We start from the raw sequence: 17,063 nt of genomic DNA on the forward strand, positions 1-17,063 counted from the left end.
CCAAGGGGAATGGCTTGAACCTGCCCGAGGGGAGACTGAGCTGAGCTCTTAGGCAGAAGCTCTTCCCTGGGAGGGTGCTGAGGCGCTGGCACAGGGTGCCCAGAGAAGCTGTGGCTGCCCCATCCCTGGCAGTGCTCAAGGCCAGGTTGGACACAGGGGCTTGGAGCAAGCTGCTCCAGTGGAAGGGGTCCCTGCCTATGGCAGGGGTTGGAGCTGGAGGAGCTTTAAGCTCCCTTCCAACACAAACCACTTTGGGATTCTGTGATTTTGTGACAAAGCTGCATCTGCACTCCCACTGCATGAGCTCCTTCAGTGTGCTGGGAAGTGGCTCCAAGGTTTACAGTCTGAGCCAGCTCCTGGTTTTTTTTGGCCCAATTCAAAACAAGAAACAAACGCACCAAGCATGAAGACCTCAAAGTTGCTTTAGCAAGTCCATCACCTCTGCCAGGGCACTGCAGGCTGTTCCAGATGAGGACACGTTCCTGTACTCAAACCTGGCAGAGCAGTGTAGTGCTCAGAGTCCCTTTTCACCGTATGCACATCACCCAATACAACCCACATTGAGTCATGTGAGAGAAGAAAGTTTGTGCTGCTTCAGGCTCTTGTGGGCACTAAGACAGAATCACAGCCAGGCTCTGCTAGACCAGGCAATTCCAATGGTGGAGCAAAGCAGAGCCAGCGCTGGGACATGCAGATTCTGCCAGGCTGAGGCCTCTGGGCTGGAGCAGAGAGCTGAGAACACAGGCAAGAAAGCAGATTAAGCTTAAAGAGAGCAAGAAAACAGCAGACTCTCTGAAAATCTTCACTCCCGCTGTGATGAGGAGTTGAAATTAATGCTCGAGAGGATCACCTGAACACAGCACACGCTATTTTGCTACTGGTTGAATTCCTGTGGCTTGGTAGACATTCCCTGCAGATAATATCAATAGAGCTTGGCTCACAGCCACCTCCTGCTCCTTCCAGATCTTTTCTTTGCAAAAATTCACAGACATATTAGGTTATAACAGAAGTAACGTCATGCTCGATCAGACAAGTCTGTGCCACCCTCCATAAGAGGTATATCTGCTGCTTCCCATAAAGTCAGGACTATCAGTCCATCAATGGCAGCATGAGCGCAGGAATTCAGTGTATCCTACCTTTTCCAGTAGCCAGGTCACCTTGGGAAAGGCATTCTGCACACTGGCAAAATGACTGTGACAACACTTAACTCCCACAGAACAGAGGCGGCTTAATCTGTTGGTTTTTCAGGCATGCTGCAATCCTTAAAGATGCTATAGAAATGCAGATTGAAATCCCTGGCTGACATAAGAGGAATAGAGATTCCAGCTTTTGTTCTGAAGAACTAGGTCAGTCAGCTATTGCAAAAGTAGTAACCAGAATTCAGAGTATTTCTAGTGGCTAAAATAATGGTAGCAAAAGTCTAACGCCATTTGTTGTTGTTAGTCACCCTCTACATCTGAGGACATTCAAACCCAACTCTCAAGAGCCTAGAATAATTTGAGGGCTGAAGCTCATGCTTGTCAAACCCCAGGCACGTGGCTCTGTGCAGCACAAGAGCTCCCATCCCACTTGCTGGAGGCAGGAAGCAACTGCCCTCATAGATGACACAGCTTTAAGCAGCTGAGTACGTGGAGCTCATCTCTGAGAGCTAGGGAATGGGTGGTACAGTCACCCTGCCAGCAGCAGCCATCCTACAGCAAGTGCAGGAGGGTGCTTTGTACTGTAGCAGTGTATGGGAAGCTTATTTTGGGAGAAGGCTAGTAGAGGTAGAGAGCAGCTATATGAACGGAAGGTGAGGAAGAGGGGAAGCATGGACCACTGCAATGGGGATGAGCATCCAAAGTTTATCTCAATCCCCTCCATTAAGAGTAATTTCTGCTCATTCCTGCTAGGAGGCAGAGAAGCGTTTTATCTACTTTATCTTCAGCTCTCTCCTCCAGTCTTCTTCATTCAGGCTGCAGGTTAAAATAGCCTAATGCTAGCACAAGAGAGAGCACACTGTTTCAGCAGAACATAGGCACGTGATAAAGCTTCCAACCACCATTTTCTCCATTAGAAGAACCTCTGTAAACTACCCAGAACATTTGTGCAGCTATTATAGAACCATAGACTCCCAGCCTGGTTTGTGTTGGAAGGGACCTTAAAGCTCCTCCAGTTCCAACCCCTGCCCCGGGCAGGGACCCCTTCCACTGGAGCAGCTTGCTCCAAGCCCCTGTGTCCAACCTGGCCTTGAGCACTGCCAGGGATGGGGCAGCCACAGCTCCTCTGGGCACCCTGTGCCAGCGCCTCAGCACCCTCCCAGGGAAGAGCTTCTGCCTAAGAGCTCATCTCAGTCTCCCCTCGGGCAGCTTAAAGCCATTCCCCTTGGCCGGTCCCTACAGGCCCTTGTGAAAAAAGGTTCCTGTCCAGATGCTGTCAGGCCGCAGTAAGAAACTACAACGTGCCCACAGTCAGGCAATGTACATTACAAAGGACTGAAACACGCCGCTGTTTCTGGTATTACAAGAACATTTTTATACCAAAACCCTACTGCATGATTAATGGAGTCCAAGCTGTGCACAGTCATACAGCCTACCTGACCACATGGACCTGCTGGCATTTGGCTGCAGTCAGAGCAAATGTCCTTCCTTTCGAGCAAGTCTAGGGCCTTGCTGGCTGTTGTGTGGGTGAAAGCAGAGAGGAACAACTGAACCGGAATCCTCTTCAAGGTAATCCAGAAAATAATCCATTTTATATCATAGAATCACAGAATGTTTTGTGTTGGAAGGTACCCTAAAGCTCCTCCAGCTCCAACCCCTGCCCCGGGCAGGGACCCCTTCCCCTGGAGCAGCTTGCTCCAAGCCCCTGTGTGCAACCTGGCCTTGAGCACTGCCAGGGATGGGGCAGCCACAGCTTCTCTGGGCACCCTGTGCCAGCGCCTCAGCACCCTCATAGGGAAGAGCTTCTGCCTAAGAGCTCAGCTCAGTCTCACCTCTGGCAGGTTAAAGCCATTCTCCCTTGTCTTGTTGGTACATCTATATATATAAATGAGTAATTAATTAAAGGAAATAGATTCTGAATAATAATAATTAAATAACTTTATAAAGGAGCAACATAAGACACAGCCATTCAAGCTGTTAATAAAGTCTTATGTCTCCTATTCTGCAGATCTAGAGATGCTGAAGATGGCATCATAAAAGTAAGTGAAAAATATCACTTAACCTTCTACTTAATCATCATTCATCAAACTACTAATTCAAAAACACATTTCTTGCTCATCTGCTCTCTGCAGTGCCAAAGAAAGTCTATAAATAAATGAATTCAGAGAAATGTGTTCAAATCAAAAAAGTATTAACTTAGTTCATTTCCATATGTGACCTTTAAAAGCAAACTCAAGTCTTGTTCAGACTCAGAATGAGCATTTGCTTGCTTTGTTCTTCAGAATGTTGATGCACACTGGGAGCCTGGTTAGCAGTTGTGCTCAAGCAAAGGTTTCCTACAGAAAGACTTGGATAGTTATCTGGAATATTCTTCCATACCTTTCTTTCAATAAAGAGCAATCTCAGCCCAAGAGCAGCCACCACCCATTAGGAAGGTGACCACAAATGAGAAGTAGCCGGATGATTCAGGTGACCCTAAGTTCTAAGGGAGAGTTTAAACCCATGCCTTTAAATGACACAGAAATAAATGGCAGTGTTCTTTAAATAAGTTCCTGGCTCAGCTTTACGTCACTCCGGCTGCTATTTTGCAGACGCTTCAGGAGAACATATTTAGAACTTGGAAGAGAACACAAAAGACCCAAGAGCTTTGCAAATTCCTGATTTGGGAGTAAGCAGCAGAATTAGTATTTTCTTCCTGTTAACACCCAACAGGGCTGATTTTATAAGTGTCAGAAATCAGGGCGCTTCCTCAGTAGCAGTCACAAACTGGAGCGTCTTGTCTACTAACATCATCTGTGGTTGATGAGGTGGTCCAAGATCTAAACTACTTGTGACGTTGCTTTATCCAGTTAGGTTTCTAATGAAATAAACACAGCATGCATTTTCAGTTTATGGCCCAAATAGTCCGTGACAGCATCTAGGTTTGCAGTCTGATTTTCCATACCTTTCATTACACACCCAGGAGCTCTGATGTCCACAAATGAATTACGTGTGTATCCAAACTGGACAGCTCGCTGTAGCATGAACAGCTCAAAGGTGGCTTGCCCAGAGAGACTTCTTTCCTATAACATCTGTTCTTCAGATCCAATCCAAAGTCTCTTGAAACCAGAGGTTTTTCACTGATTTCCACAAGTCCTAGAAAGATTCTTATTCCCAGCTACAGGAAAGGAATTAATTTCTAACATTATTGTATGCAGTTTTGTACTTTCTTTGGACAAGGCCCAAAGTACTCATTATGGAGTGTAACACCCTGCCTAATTCTTCCAGAAGCCAATCATAAGGCTACTATGAATGTTAATGAGCACTGAATCAAGACCCAGATGGTTTTTAAAGCAAAATTATCCCCATCTTGGTTATTTTAAGCTCTGTGTAGTGCCTTCTGGCCACTACACAAATTAACCCATCTGTTCCTGGGCCAGATTAAGGCAAGACTTTCATACCAGTTCTCCCCATCTAAACACAGGTCTTCAGCTCCTGCAATGACTCGAAATGTCACAGCTTTGAAAGAAGAGCCAAAGGTTGATATGGGTGGGAATAAAACATATCTACAACAAGGCAGAGAGGACAGCGTCCTGATCCACAGTCCCTCAGCAACACAACCATAGCTCTGCAGCCTTAGTGCTGCCCTTCTGGACACAGTAACGTGTACGATCAAATTTAGAAGAGATCAGTAAGTGTGATCTATGAAAATTTTCAAAAGAGAATCAGAAAAGCAAAATATAGTTGTTTATAAGTCTTTAGGCAGAGGGAAGAAAGTAGGAAAACTAGAGAGCCATCAGGAAGATAACACTGCCACTACAGACAGCCCAAATGAACCAGATTCACAGGGGAAAAACAACTGAGCTGAGAGCCATCAAGCTGGCATTATCACTTGTCTCTGCTGAACTGCTGAGTGTGTTTGCTTTCCAGTTTGAAACAGCATGTTTCAGTTTAAGAACGAAAGCACCTTTTTTAGACAGCGGTGTGTCAAGTATCTCCACATGTATTGGCAGGGTACCTGCTCCTGGCCAGTGGATGCTGACTGCAGGGCCTCAGCAGAGCAGAAATGACACTGCTCAGGGCTGTAGTTTGGCTACACTCTGATTCTTTGGAGCAACCTATGAGCTACCTTCCATATCTACCACAAACCACTATTACCTTCCTTTACCCTTTGACTAAACTTGGGGGTTTTCAATTTGTGCTTGCTCCCTGCAGAGCACTGCTGATGCAAATGGTACCCTGCATGTCTCAGAGATTCCCTAGTTCCCCTTGGCAACCTGCAGGAACAAAAATACATCCCTCAACTGTTTCCACAGTACTCTCTGGTTGAAGCAGCATTATTCCTGCTTGACTTTAAGCAAGTCCAGAGGAACATTAATTCTTGGTTAATGCTGCTTTTTTAAGCACATCTTGTCACCAATAGCTGACTAGAGCAGCACATGCCAATCTTTGTAAACCAGACAGCTTTCAGACAGCCAGAATGCCAGATGTTTCAGGTTGGTTGGTGGGTTGTTGGGGGTTTTGGGGGAGGTTTGGATGATTGCTTGGTTGGTTGGGTTCTTTTTGCAGTTTGGGGTAAGGGGGAAAGAAAAGAGAACACAAATAAAAAGAAACAGGTTCTACTACCTGCTTTTCTGGTCCCCAAGCAGCAGGATCTTCTCTCACTTTCCTACCTTGGGCAACAGCAGTTCTCATTCCAGTGTCCCAGTACCTCTGTTCTTGTTAAAGCCCTTTACAGTCACTTGTGTGGGTTTTTCTGGGAGGTTTTTCCCCATTTTTTTCCTAAAGCTTGTCTGGTAAACAGATGGACGTCACGGAAATGAAAGGGATGAAGCGGAAAGTAACAAAAATCAAAGTGCATCATTATGCAAGCCAGCTATGGAAAAAAAATCATGTCACTGTTTATTACTCAGTTGAGAATGGTTAATGATGCTATTTAAGCACCTTACCAGAATGGGCATCACAGCTTGAGGAACGCAGACAGAGCTCTGTAAAGATTTCACAATTTGAAATGAGGAGTGGGAGGGAAATGAGGAAGCAAAAGATGGTTGAGTGTCCTTTCTTGCCTCCAGATGCATGACACATGGCTCAGTTCTCCCAAGTCTGGGCCTGAAATACTCATTTTTAATTCACTGAAAGCACATTGACTGAGCAGCAGGAGTGTGACACACTTAACTTGCTGTCATTTGTTAAAGCAGAGGAGTTCAACCTCCTGCCTCTGCTGGGATTGCCAAGGAAAGCATCAGCCCCGGGTTCAGTAACTCAGACAACTCAGCCTCCTGAAATGGCCTGAGAGCCCTGAGGAGCTTTAACAGGTTTCAGTCCCTTTTGACTTGAACCACATTTGAACTTCTTAGCAGTGAAAAATCATTCTATCCTCTTACTATTCCTCTGAGCAATAGCATCCAGGCCCCTTTTATTATTACATTAGTGTAATTTTGTCTCCGACATTCCCCCGAGAGGAATTATTCATGTCCTGCTATTATTTATTTTACTACTAAGAGACTGGGTTTTAGCAGCAGTTTTAATTAAATACCAGTCCTCCTTCTCCTCCTCCTCAATTAGGATCACCTTTAGCTAGCTTGCTGTGCTTTGTATTCTCCAGCCGTACCACTTTCTTCCTCCAATGTATTCTTTCTTCCACAGTTCTCTCAGGAAAGGCAAAAAGCCCCTATCCCATCAAACCCTAGCAGCAAGAAATGCAAGAACCATCACGTGGAAGATAATATGGTGCTTAAGACGGGTTATGCAAAATTCCATTTTAAATTGATGTCAAGTGACATTGCCAAAAGCAACAGCACCTTCCATACCCCCCAAAGCCATACTTCTGGCTGTGCACCAGCAGACAGCACACTGCTACTGCTGTCCCTCTTTGGTTTCCCTACTCCTCTGTAGTCCTGCTTACGCATCCCTTGCTCTCCTACTCTCTGATGCTGTGTCTATCCTCTGCAAATGTCCTATTGAAAGTTGCCAGGGCAGGTTTTCTTTGGGAGTTTGAAGTTCAATGTGTCCACATGCTGGGTAAACACCTCTTCAAAGTCTTTGCTGTCCCTGGATAATGAATCAGAGCACAGTGTATTCCAGACTTCAGTACACAGGATTCTTGGAAGCTGCCCTAGATTAATGTTTTGAGAGTTATTCATTCATGCTCCCCAAGTGTCAGAGGCAGAACTGATGACTCCTGACTGGGAAGCTGGCAGGAATATCCTCATCTCAACTATTTTTGCAAAGTGGAATCAAACTGCAGCAACAGCATCCAAGAGCGTTAACTGCTCCAGCGCCTGGCAAAGCCAGCAGCAAAGCTACGCACTGACTCCTGGCACCAAGCACCCTCCTGGCCACCATTCCCTGTCTGAGCACTGGGCACAAGTACCTTTCCCTGGGTGATCTCACCCAACCACTCTGCAACCTTCCCAGAACACAGCTTCCCCTCTAGGTACCACTCCATTCCTTACCTTGTGCAGGGAAAGGGAGGCAACAAGTCAGAGATCATCTTGATTTCACTTCTCGGACTCGACAAGCTTTTACCTCCTCAGCTCTAGGTGCAGAAGTTTTCCTGCTACACTTTACTTCCTTAAATACAATATTGTTTTGCTTTTACGAGCACATTTTATTCCTTTCGCAAGAGCGAAATGGAACTGAATACAAGTATTAGATCAATCAGTGTGCAAAGAGACAGTGAAGACTCACGCCTACACTCTGCGCTGCACTTCCAGGCTCAGCAAGTGCATTCCTTCCTGGTTCCAGCACCTCTGCGAAATCCCTGCTCTGCTGGACTTTCATGAGGGACTATAATTTATACACCACAACCTAAGCATGCAGTGCCCAACTAGGAGTTTCAGGTTTGGGGTTATTCTGGGGGGAGGGAACATTGATCATAGAAGATTTTTAGATGTTAGCAGCTTTTTCCAGAGCCATCTCTGGACATTCAAGGTACTTTTTCCACCTTAAATGAGGCTTTGAAAACAAGTTGCCTGCAGCGGGGACAAGGAGCTCTCTACGACTTTCTGGCCTCTCCAAAACCAGTTTTCAACAGTGACAAGCTGGTTGTTCAGCTGTACTTCAAATAGATGCTTTAAAAATATCCTATCTCCTTGCTCGTTTCAACTGCATTTCTTCAAACCAAACCTATTAAAAACCTTTAAGTTCAAGTTCCAAAGACCGGAACCATCTCCCTTTTGCCTCCTACAGAACAGCAAATACTCTATCAATGTTTAAAAGCACTAAATGAAATTAATAAACCACAAGCTCACGTCTATTTACTCAATTTTCCTTTCATTCACCCTCTGTTCTTACAACACCCATCATTCTACTATGTAAGTACCCGATATAGAAGCACAGGCGAAAGCATTTATTCACCACTAGAACACAGGCAGGCAAAAGGCAGAGTTAAAAGCATTCCCCCTCACCCCTTTTTTACAGCTTCAGACCTCAGAAAATTAGTTGTTATTGGCTGTTTTAAATGTGTAGCCTAAAGAGGGAGTGCCAGGAACATCAGATTTCTCTCAGTGCTACAGCTTGGGAAGGTAAAAAGGCATCGTAGAAGTCATCTGTTTTAAAGCTCACAGTGCTGGACCCTTTACCCCATCCACCTCCCACAGTAAAGGTCTTACCTTGAAAAAAAGGTCTCCGAGAAATACTTGCGGAGTGAATTGAGTCTCTTCTTCCTTGTGAGTGCAGGTTGCTGCTTGTCTTAAACACGGGAAACATCCCTTGCTTCAGGCAAAAATTCTCAGCAATTTCATCTTCGAGCTTCTTCTGAAAGCTCCTGCTTCAGTCTCACACACATGCAAACACACCAAGCTCAGCCGCTTACTCACCAGCACTACCCCGTGCCAGCTGCCGTGGAGGAGTGTACCAGTGCCACACACTCCTCCTCCTGCTGCTCAGCAGGGTGGTAGGATTCACCGAGGTAAGGTGTCCTCACACTTGGAGGACAGAGGGAAGCACAGTGTTAAATTCCATTCAAAGTGCTGAGATCTCACTGTAGCCACACGCTGTAATGTGGTGAATCAATGTTTTCGGGGACCTTTATTATCGTGGGCTGTGAGCTCAGCAAAGAGGATGGGACTGTGTGTAGAGTGACATTTTGCACAAAAGGCAAGAGCAAGATCCTAATCAAGATCCTACTGTATAAAGATGATACACGCATTTCCCCTCAAGTGAGCCTTGAAGTCACAGGAGGGCTGACTTAGGCTGTACTCTGGGGCAGGGAGGGAGTCCACAGACATAACAACGCTCACACTTTGAGAATCAAAGGCTCTTTGCCCCACAGAGATATAAACTGCAGACCAAGAGTGGCAAATACAGCGTTGCTCAGGCAAACCAAAGGGCTCCTCATCAATCTGGGATGCAGTGCCATGGCCCTTTCTGGATGTCAGAACTCTGCAGGGGTTGTGCTGATCTTGGTAACTTGCCTGAGTCCATGGCACACCATTCCAATCATGCACAATATAATATCAAGTTGACACTTCTGCAGGCTGAATTTCAGCAACAGATCCCTGCAGAAGGAGGGAGGAAACCTGTTCTAAGGCTTCAGACTTCATAGGGATGTAAATTAGGACAGATTTATTAAGCTGATTGAAGCAGTGACAGTTCAGGCTGGCTGAAACTCTGCAGATGTAACCATTATGTTCCTGCTACTGGAGTCCCAAATGGAACCCAGCAGAATCCAATCCTGTAATCAAGACAGCAAGTGGAATAGCTTCCCCCCACTGCAGTCGGTTGAGAAATCAAGCCCAGCAGGGCTGCCAGTGAGGCAATTAGGTATTTTCCATAGGTAGCCTGATAAAGCAGCCAGTTATTTACAGCTTCCTGGCATGTCAGTCACTTCAGTATTTCCTGGACAACATTCAGAAAGGAGAAGCACTTTTTCCTTTTCCTTTTTTTGAAGATAAAGGTGATGTATCCAAAAGACAATTCATTTCTCTTGCTTTTAGACTTGGCTTTCGTTTCCTCACCTGGATAACCACAAGCACGGTTTTGTGAGCATTAGGTAACGAGAAAACCTGCTGCTAATTCTTTCTCAGCAGGGCCTGGGGAAAAATACAAGCTGTTGGGTGAAAGCTCAAAAACAAACAGAAAAGCTGGAAGGGGGGAGAAAAGGGGAGGGAGAAAATAACTCAGGAGTGAGTCAGTCCTGCTCCTCCTGCTTAGTCACCTGTAGTGCTTGCTGCTCTCCAGACACACTGGAGATGGAGAATAAGATGCCTTCCTCCCACCCACCTCCTCCTCTTCCTCCTCCTGACAGGGCCTTATAGAAAGAGATGGGGCAGAGTTTTAGGAGCAGTCGTTACAGATGCAAGCTTTCCAGAGAAGCAGAGCTGACAGGAGCCTGTTTGTTCACGTTTCCCACCCCCTCTATCACCCCCTGCACTATTTCTCAATTAAATTATCTTGAATCAACCTGTTCATCTGCTGGTTTAAGTTTCAGTGCCGGTGCCCTGCAGTTTTGACATCGTAGGGAGTTGCCATGGAGAAGAAGGTGATGTCATTGACACAAAAAGCACTGAATTTACAAATACAACAGGAACAGCTATTTATAAAGAGCTGCTTTTCTCCCCCCACTCTTTGCTGGGGTAGGTGGAGGCAAAGGCAGCAGTTCCGCTCTTGATGTTTCTGTCAACAAGTCTCAGCAATGTATTTTTGTGATAGAAAAGCTCCTGAGCCTCTGAAATTGCTGAATACTGTCAGCTTTCGGACTTCATTCATTAGAGCTGGAGTTTGCTTTCCAGCTCATAGCTAGTTTTGGGGTCATCTAACACTCACATTTGTGTAGGAACTTCTAGGCTGAAAAATCTCTGCAGCATCACCAAAATACAGCCACTTCTGAGAGGAAAGACAATAGCATGTCACCAAAGAGAAGGGACAGATGCCCTGCTTTATGTACAGGCTTCACTCTACTTATAATCACTTTGAGTAATAACTGTGACTGTTGGCTTTGCCTTAACTTTGTGGGGTGCCACTGCATGTTAATGCAGCCTTCATATAATGAACCGTGTAGTGCACATAAAAACTGCAAAACAGAAAGAAAAAGGAAGATGATAAATTTAGATATGAACAAACCCCATCATTTTAGAATGCATTGGGAATAAATTGGGTAGAATAAAGGATGGTTTAAGGACATGACAGGGAAGTTATCGGAGGTGTCAAAAGCGTGTTCTGGGTATGGCACTAAACCAAACATGCAACCATCTATCACACCAAAATCTGACAAGGCTGAAAGATGGCTGCTAAAAAGAATTAGCTCAAGATACAGGTCAAGGTCCAAAATTCAGTTCTGAGTTTAAAAAATAGCTTAGTTTTCAAAGACAACTGCTGATAGAATAACTACAGCCTGACTTGAACAACAGCATAAGAGTGATGGTTCCCATATTTTACTCTCTGGATACTAATATCAAAGCCAAAACCTGTTTTGGTGGAATGTTACTGGTTGAATTGTACCTTACAACTGCCCAGAAGCCCTACAGCAATAAAGTGCAACAGAAATTACTAATCCCAGTGCAGGTAGGGGAACCAGCAACTACGTGTATCAAAGTGTTACCTTGGGTTTATCAACCATTTATCTTTCACAGAAGTGAAACATTCATAAATATGTATCTTTAGATACGAAAATATACATAAAGGTAGAATACCTGTTTTATAAACAGGAAAACTCCAGGAATTAAATGATTTGCCCAGAATCCCATGCAATACCAGCTCTTCAGTCTGGAGCCCTCTTTGTCTCAGTGAGAGGAGTTTAACAAAACTGCAGATGCCAGAAGCATTCTCAGGCCTTTGCCAATACATCCACAGCTTCTGCAGCACAAGCCCCAGCAGCTTGGCTTTTACCATAATGAAACTGCAAGAAGATTCAGGAGAAGCAGTTTGCTTACCTCTCCTTTACAAGTCCAATTACTCAAATGCCATTTCGGAATTTGCTGTCTCCCATTTTAAGAAGGAGCAGTGTGAATTTCCTAAGGGAAACTGTGGCTCTTTTCCTTATCCAATGCCACAGTGTGTTCCTAAGCACATGACAGCTGTTCTGCCCCTTCCCTCTATCCATACCACTACACATCCATTTCTGGAAAGGATATAAGGACAGGTGACTGTGGAAACCACAATAAAGTTAAAGAAAGTGAAGAATACACCATACAGTGAAAGGCCACAGAAACTTAAGCTTGCAACTGAGAAAGTCAGGAAGCGATTTGTAGACAGCCTAAAAGTAGATGGATATATTGCTTACATAGATAAAAATGTCCTCAGTTTAGCTGCTAGGAAGCAAACCCACATTTTGGTCTTGGTGCATGGAGCATGTGTAGCAGAAGTGAATGTTCATAAAGAAGCAAGCAGTCAAGATGGTTCCAATGTTCAGCTGTGTGGGAATTATCTGCTGAAAGAACTGAGAAGAGGATCCCAGTGAGTTTTCCGGTGTTGTCTGGCTCTCCAGCTGAAAAATACCCTTTTCCCAGGAGATGAGGAGGAATAATAACTTTTATAATTGCATCAAAATGGCCTGTTCCTGTTACACATTCCCCACGTGTGAAGCAAATGAGAGCCTATCTTTCCAGCTGCCCACACTGGTTGCCAGTAATGTTTTCTGTTTCAGGCTAAGCAAGACTTTCAGCTGACACTTAGGTTTTACATCTTGATATAAAAACTGCTGCTTTTAGCTGCACAGGAGCTAAGTGATAATTTCCATGATATAATAATATGGCACTCTCCACTAAAGCTGTACGAAGGGAAGTCTTCCATGGTTCCCCTACAAACATAGCAGGAGCAGGCGACGTGCCACTAAACAATAGGTGCCTGCATACAGTTGGATATAATCCCTGACATCCTTATCTCTTCAAACAGGGTATCAGCAGATCTGGACTGTGGAGCCATGGGAACAGACTAATGAAAGGACAAGTCATAGCCAGTTCAGATCACAGTGCAGGTGAAGTACTCATCCAGGCTGGCTCCTGAGGGGTAAATGCAGAGCTAAAGGTGTGGCAGAATGGTGCAAACTGCCTTTTTACTGGATCTATTCTGACTGGATATCGAGGAAGTGCACCGATGAGCCATATCCACTGAATTTTGCAATACTCCAACACTTTTTCTACCTATGAAATTATTCCTGCGTGAATGATTATTTCAAGTGTTACGCTACATGAAAACACATTAGTAGCTCAGCTTCAAGAAAGGAACTATGCAATTCAAGAGACACTGAAGAGCTGTGCGTCAAGAGAATCCAAAGCACTGGAAAAACAAACATAAGCTCAGGCACAGACACTGAATTGAAGAGTGATGTTTGTCTTTCATCAGCATGGTGTCACTTAGCTGCTGATCCCGCTCTCTAAATCACACTTCCACACCAGCTGGACCCATAGGATCAATAATTAAATAGCTTGGGATGCTACTTATTGCAAGAGGAGAGCTGGGAACACGTATTTCTAGACCCAACAGAAAGGACCAGGTTCCTCCCTGCTCTGACTGACCTCAATGTTCACTCGCTTGTTCAATAATTCAAAAGATGCTAGCAGATAAAGAACAAATGGAAATGAAACCTCCTTGTTTTGAAGTTTCTAATGGCATTCTGCTGGAATAACCAAGCAGAGGGGCAGCGAGTGTAAAATAGTAAGAACTGAGAGAATGGAACTGTTAAAGGAGCTTCAGTCTTCCTTCAACAAGTTTTAAGGACAATCTGGTTAAGCTCAAGCACATTAACTGCAGTGCCCATAGCCCAAGGCTGAACCAGAGCCTCTAACCACTGGTTCTCGAGACCACAAATAGCTCACTTAGAATAAGAACACTGAGCTTTTGTACGCTGAAGCATCCCTGAGGAAATCACTAATACAAAGCAGAAGCACAACACCTCAGAAGTTACAGTTTAGCCCAAAGCCATTTTGGAATATTTATTATTTGGGAAATCAGCAGCAGCACAGAGGAAAGGTTTAGAATTATTTGCTGATGCACATGCAGGGGGTGTAATCTGCATAGAATCTGAGAATTGTTTAGGTTCAAAAAGACCCTTAAGATCATCGTGTTCAACCATAAACCCAGCACTGCCAAGGCCACCACTAAACCATGTCCCCAAAAGCCACATCCACGTATCTTTTAACCCCCACCAGGGATGGTGGCTGCACCACTGCCCCGGGCAGCCTGTTCAAGTGCCTGACACCACTTTTAGGGAAGGAATTGTTCCAAATATCCAATCTAAATGAAATCCCTGGTGCAGCTTAAATTGCTTCCTCTTCTCCCATCCCTTGCTCCCTGGGAGCAGAGCCCAGCCCATTCTGGCTCCATCCTCCTGTTAGGCAGTTGTAGGGAGCGATCAGGTCCCCCCCCCCCCCGAGCCTTCTCTTCTCCAGGTCTCTCAGCCGTTCCCCACCACACTTGTGCTCCAAGCCCTGCACCAGCCCCATTGCCCTTCTCTGGCCCCGCTCCAGCACCTCAATATCTCTTGTAGTGAGGGGCCAAGAACTGAACACACAATTCGAGATGCAGCCTCACCAGTGCCCAGTACAGAGGGACAATCTCTGCCCTAGTCCTGCTGACCACACTGTTTCTGATACATGCCAGGATGCTGTTGTCATAGAAGGAGATCAGGTCAAGCAGGACCTGATAAACACATGCTGACTGGGCCTGATCACCTGGTTGTCCTGTATGTGCTGTGTGATAGCACCCAAGATGATCTGGCTCCATGAGCTTCCCTGGGACTGAGGTCAGGCTGACAGGCCTGTAGCTCTCTGCTGATAAATGATGGGAAATGGCTTGCTGAGCACTTCCACCAGCTCCCTCAGTACCCATGGGTGGATCCCATCTGGCCCCATAACTTGTGTGTGTCTAAGTGGTACAGCAGGTTGCTTAGCATTCCCCTTGGATTATGGGGGCTTCATTCTGTTCAGGGACTCGATACCTGGAGAACATCTGGGTCTTATTGTTAAAGACTGAGGCAAAGAAGGCATTAAGTACCTCAGTCTTATCCTCATCCTTTGTCATTATCCTTTTGTTGCCAATGCATTTATAGAAACCTTTTTCATTACATTCTACAGCAGTAGCAAGATTTAAGTTCTAGTTGGGTTTTGGCCCTTCTGATTCTCTCCCTGCACAACCTCACAAAACCCTTGTTGTCCTCCTGAGCTGCTGCCCCTTCTAGCTCATTCTGGCAATCTTCTGTTAAGTAACAGCACCTGCTTACACAAGCCCAAGCTTCCACCTCTGATCACGTATCAGTCAGAGCTGCATACTTTTGCTCTGTGGGTTTCATAATCTATTTAATACAGTCCCCAGGCAAGGAGAAGTCTCCGATATAAATGCGTTTGGAATACATCTATCTCAGCTAATAAATACCCTTAGCAGTTACCTTAGTTTTAGGAGTTTGAAGCCCCTACAAATGAAATGCCTTTTGAGGACACCAGGGGATGAGTACAATGAGCTGACACATTTCCTTAAAGTGATCTTGTAAGATGTGACATTAACAAGTTAGTTTCAGAGTTTGCAGCACTTTTTCTATTTATCTGTAGATTCACTTTTTAAAGTTCTGGTTTAGTGTTATTGTTTTAGAACTCAGAGTCTTCCTTCTTGCTGCTACAGCTTCTGTTAATAACTTTTCTGCTCTTCACTATCAAGAGCTGCTTTTTCTTATCACTTGCACTGACATAGTCAAGTATCACAGAATCCCAGACTGGTTTGTATTGGAAAGGACCTTAAAGCTCATCCAGTTCCAAACCTTGCCACAGGCAGGGACCCCTTCCACTAGAGCAGGTTGCTCCAAGCCCCTGTGCCCAACCTGGTCTTGAACACTGCAAGGGATGGGGCAGCCACAGCTTCTCTGGGCACCCTGTGCCTCAGCACCCTCATAGTAAAGAATTCCTTCCTTGTACCTAACCTAAGTCTCCCCTGTTTAAGCTGGAACCCAAGTGGAAGTACTAAAGTTATACAGCATTGTTGGCCATTATAATACAGAAGTACTAATGAGGTAACCTGTGTCATCTGTGTTTCCCAGGTGTAGACACTGATCCTAACCAGCCCTAGAACCAGTGCAAACAACCCCTTTGAACCCAGATGCAGCCACCAGAGCTTAATGAGCAGAAAATGGCTCATGACCTGTGGTTCACCTCTGGGTGAAACCCACTCATGGCCTATGGGGTTCACCCCACTCAGCCTATGTGCATCTCATGCACATTAGATCAGCCTGGATTTTTTATCTGTAACATTTGTTGGAGCTCAATGACTTTCTACCATTATTTGTAAATCCTTTTCCACTTAATATAGAATAGGCTGGAAAGGACCTTAAGATCATCTCTTTCCAACCCCCTGCCACAGGCAGGGACACCTCACACTAGATCAATGTTGCCCAAGGCTCTGTTCAACCTGCCCTTGAACACTGCCAGGGATGGGGCAGCCACAGCTTCTCTGGGCACCCTGTGCCAGCACCTCAGCACCCTCACAGGGAAGAGCTTCTTCCTTACATCTAATCTTAACTTCCCCTGTTTCAGTATGAACCCAACACTCCTTGCCCTGTTCTCACAGTCCCTGATGAAAAGCCCCTCAGAAAGGCAAAGGAGTATCCTATGAATACCTACAAATTGTTTCAAAGCACAACCATTCCACAGCAGCAGCCAACTGCTCCATGGTCTCACATTGAAGTATCAGAGGGTTTGGGTGGGTTACTGCATGCAGGGCTGTTCTGTGTAGTTCAAGGCATTCAGAGCATCAGCCAAGTTGCTCTTAATTTCTGAATGAGTTAGAAGCTCAGCTCTTCTGTACCATTACCCTTTCCTGTAGCCTTTGAAGAACATTTTAGTACAGCATGAACCTAGCAAGGAATAAAAAACAACTAGAGGCAAGCTTTGACTTCCGCACTCTTCCCAATCACAACTCCAGGGACAGATCTAAAGCTGAGACTGCTGCTGCTGGCACATGGATCATAAGAAAAGTGGCAAACCCCCAAATTCTCAGGCTTTAGAAGCAGGATCCAGC

The 17,063-nt window shown here is 45.2% G+C and overlaps 1 protein-coding gene across 8 annotated transcripts in view; it reads right to left on the reverse strand.

Moving 5' to 3' along the window:
* The window catches only part of PAK6 (p21 (RAC1) activated kinase 6), a 39,852-nt gene extending 29,836 nt beyond the window's left edge, over nucleotides 1–10,016 (reverse strand). For 6 of the 8 annotated variants that reach the window (XM_065685391.1, XM_065685387.1, XM_065685390.1 and 3 more), the window contains exon 1: nucleotides 8,732–8,820. Coding sequence is in view for 1 of the 8 variants with exons in the window: in XM_065685382.1 (XP_065541454.1) it covers nucleotides 8,732–8,828 (97 nt within the window). In the remaining 7 variants the exon portion in view is untranslated. Of the gene's footprint in view, nucleotides 1–4,083; nucleotides 4,211–8,731 lie in introns of those variants that run through there. The other 2 variants (XM_065685382.1, XM_065685389.1) reach the window with 2 other exon arrangements.
* Between the last annotated feature and the right edge of the window lie 7,047 nt (nucleotides 10,017–17,063).

This window comes from Lathamus discolor, chromosome 6, assembly GCF_037157495.1.
Source record: "Lathamus discolor isolate bLatDis1 chromosome 6, bLatDis1.hap1, whole genome shotgun sequence".
Lineage (NCBI taxonomy): Eukaryota > Metazoa > Chordata > Aves > Psittaciformes > Psittacidae > Lathamus > Lathamus discolor.